The sequence below is a fragment of the Mus pahari genome, chromosome 3 (assembly GCF_900095145.1).
Source record: "Mus pahari chromosome 3, PAHARI_EIJ_v1.1, whole genome shotgun sequence".
Lineage (NCBI taxonomy): Eukaryota > Metazoa > Chordata > Mammalia > Rodentia > Muridae > Mus > Mus pahari.
The window spans coordinates 139,343,010-139,346,768 of NC_034592.1; the positions used below are offsets into that span (position 1 = coordinate 139,343,010).

The 3,759-nt window shown below is 45.0% G+C and overlaps 1 protein-coding gene across 3 annotated transcripts in view; it reads right to left on the bottom strand.

Moving 5' to 3' along the window:
- The window catches only part of Ndrg3 (NDRG family member 3), a 67,687-nt gene that overhangs the window by 42,904 nt on the left and 21,024 nt on the right, over window positions 1-3,759 (bottom strand). For all 3 annotated transcript variants that reach the window (XM_021192099.2, XM_021192097.1, XM_029536307.1), the window contains exon 2: window positions 2,698-2,799. In XM_021192099.2, the coding sequence (XP_021047758.1) occupies window positions 2,698-2,754 (57 nt within the window). In that variant the 5' untranslated portion in view covers window positions 2,755-2,799. The remainder of the gene's footprint in view (window positions 1-2,697; window positions 2,800-3,759) is intronic.

Genomic DNA, 3,759 nt, shown 5'->3' on the forward strand with positions numbered 1-3,759 from the left:
CTGGAACTCACTTTGTAGACCAGGCTGGCCTCGAACTCAGAAATCCACCTGCCTCTGCCTCCCAAGTGCTGGGATTAAAGGCGTGCGCCACCACCGCCCGGCTCAAGGGGGCTCTTGCCTGCTCAGTGAGAACATGGGGCGTTCATGACAGTAACTGGGACAGGAACATGGCTCAGGGAGAAAGGAGCAAGATCGAATGTGTGAAGTGCATGGGAACAGAACAGCACATCAAAGAGAACCCGAAGGCCGCTAGGGAGTGAGGCTTTGCTTGTAGTCAGTCTATTTGGCCACAACGAACTACAACAACAGAAAGTTGATTCCTCAGTTCTGGAAGCTGCAAGGTTTAAAACAGAGGTTTCAGTTTCTGATAAGGGCTCTCTTCCTGCTTTACAAATGGTTGCCTTCTTACTAAGTCCTCACACAGTAACAAGAAGAGGCCACCAACCCATCAGATTAGGCTCTGTCTTTCTGATCTTACTGAACTTTAATAACTTCTACAAAAGTCTGTCTTAGTTTTGTACTATTGCTGTAAAAAAAAAAAAAAAAAAAAAAAAAAAAAACCCTGACAAAAGGATCTTGGGAGAGGAAGGTTTTATTTTAGTTCACAGACCAGGTTACAATCCACAGCAGCTGAGTAGTCAAGGTAGCAGGAACTTGAAACAGCCAGTCCTAGCCCCAGTCAGTCCCAGCGGCCAGTGCTCAGCTCCCTTTCTCCTTTTTCATGCAGGATAGGACCCAACCCCAGACAACAGTGCTGCCTACTGCTAGGCTGTCTTCCCACGTCACTTAGTACAATCAAGACAAACCCCCAGTCATGCCCACAGACCATCCTAAGGTAGATAATCGATCCCAAAAGACAGCCTTCCCAGGTGATCCTAGATTGCATCAAGTTGACAATTAAAACTGACCATCACAGGGCTTCCTCTCCAAAAGTCACATGTGTTAGGGGCTAAAGTTTCAGTGTGTAACACTGGGGGAACAGAATTCACTCTATAACATTCAAGCAGATATTATAGCAATGCCCTTATTTGTAAGTAGCTTAGTGGCTGAGCACTTTACAACCATGATTCCTTCGTTTAATCCTCAGTACAAACAAAACAACTACACTATATCCCCGACCAGTCCAGTAAGATGTCAGTAAGGAGGGATGGCTTGGCACTAGTGACTCTTACATCTCCACAGGTCGTTCCGACCAGAAGCCGGAGTCATGCTGGCACTGTCTTCACCCCAGAGACTGGTCTGGAGCTGGGGTCTGGGATCTGCATTGTTAAACACTCCCTTACCTGACTCTGATGAGTAACAAGACTGAGGGTAGGCTACTTCCTTGCTGAAGCTAACCTGTCTGCTTTCTCCTGCCCTGAGAAGTCTCATTTCTGTGGCCAGACCTGAGCTTTATGGCTATAGATTTTAGTACCTTCCTCTTCGTGGCACATCCTTTTAGGTACAGCCCTTTCTATACACAGAAAAATGGTATTTAATGAATAGTTTCTAGAAACATTGTGGGAGCATTTACCAGAAGGCAAGAAGGTGTTTAAAAAGTACAGACTAGCCGGGCGTGGTGGCGCACACCTTTAATCCCAGCACTCGGGAGGCAGAGGCAGGCGGATTTCTGAGTTCGAGGCCAGCCTGCTCTACAGAGTGAGTTCCAGGACAGCCAGGGCTATACAGAGAAACCCTGTCTCGAAAAACCAAAAAAAAAAAAAAAAAAAAAAAAAAAAGTACAGACTGCCAAAGGAGAGAACATAAAGTCTAGTGAAGGAGTGACAGGGAAGAGTGTGGGGCTGCCAGGATGCAGTGTAAGTCAGCAGAGTGAGATGGTATAAAGGCCTTGCTTTGGACATCTTTTGGTGCCCTCTCTCATCCCTTCTCGCCCACCCGTCTAACCACACCCTCTCCACTCTTCCCTCTAAGATGTTGTAGACTCACACCAGCTATAAAGTATTTAACAGAGCATGAGGACAGTAAGCCAAAAGAACGGTGTAGGAAAGAGTTTCTGGTGTGCACACTGGACAGGGAGGGACAAGAAAGATCTGCTGAGTTCTAGTGGCTTTCAAGTATGCCACTCATCATGAAATTCTCTAACACCAAGATAAAATATGAGGTACACTCTGCCGGGCGTGGTGGTGCACACCTTTAATGCCAGCTCTAAGGAAGCAGAGGCAGGCGGATTTCTTGAGTTTGAGGCCAGTCTACAAAGTGAGTTCCAGGACAACCAGGAATACACAGAAAAAAACTTTGTCTCATAAAAAAAATACCTCTAGCACCAAAAAAGAAGGTAAACTCCTGACAGCTCTGTGTGAGGAAAATGGTCACATTGTAGACTCGGCAAACTGATCAGGGAGCACTGGAGTCTGTACACATCACTAGTCATGCATGGGAAAGCCTCCTTACAGGAACTAAAAGTCAAGCATTTGGATCCGAACAAATACCACCTTGACACTTTTTACTTAAGTTGGTTGTATTATTTTTTCCTCTCTATAAAATAGAAAAACTTCAAAAACTATAGACTGAATTTGCCCATGGAAAACAAAGGACCAGGGAGACACCAAAGAGTAGGTTAGGAAATGGGCTTTAAAAGTATCCCATCAGGAAGAATCAAGCTAAGTGTTTTACTTAGTATTCTCATATATAAAACGTTAATTAATAGCACAAGAAAACCATCTATACATATTTGAGCTAAAACAAAACAGACATTACCTTATCATTTAGAAGTGGTTTGATCTCTGTGAGCTGGACATCCTGAAGTTCATCCATGAGGCCGGCTCAGAGTAGATTAGTCTCAAAGATGAACCAGTAACTCTGAAACAGAAGAAAAGGAAGAGGAAAGATGCTTACGCTGGCGTTGGAAACATAACATCATCCATTCAGATACTGGACTGTTCTCCATGTACATCATGCACAGGGCACAGCAGACGCACAGTGTAGGCAGATGGGCTCTCAAATGGCCTGTTGTTCTGCCCCTCTGGTATTCATACTTTTTCACAGCTTCGCGAATGCCCCACACCCCAGACTGTGGGGCAGGACTATGTCTTGCTTTTGACTAACAGAATGAGGGAAACAAGAATGTACATGAGTGCTTTCATGTGGTACATTACAAAGTATTTAAACACCTGTCTTGCTGCCCTGCTGGTTGCACTGAGCCAGCTGGCATACTATAAGAGAGCCAGGTGGCAGGGAACTAAGGGCTGCTTCCCGTAAGACAGCAAAGGGAGGGAGGGGAAAGACAGAAAGAAACTGAGACACTCCGTTCAATAATCTCTACAAGAAACTGAATACTGCCAACAAGCACATGACGCGGGAGAGAGCTTCCTTCCCAGTGGGGACTCAGCTGAGAGGGAACCCTAACTGACACCTTGTTTGAAGCCTCAGCAAGGACACATGACACCTTGAGATAATAAAGGTATGTTGTCTTAGGTTACTATGTCTGTGGTGGTATTTTAAACAAAGAACAACAAATACAATAGCTTTTGTAGGCTGCAGTGTATATCTTGGTTCTTAAAGATGGGCAAGAAAACAATATTCTCAGAATTATGTTTCTGGAAGAAACGATGCGGAGAGAGGATTAAGGAAGGCAACAACTGAAAGTTAATGACCCCCTACTGGCGGGGTTTGTGTGTCAACTTGACACAAGCTAGAGTTATCACAGAGAAAGGATCCTCCCTTAAGGAAACACCTCCATAAGATCCAACTGTAAGGCATGTTCTCAATTAGTGAGCAATAGTGATCAAGTGGGGAGGGCCCACTGTGGTGGTGGTGGTA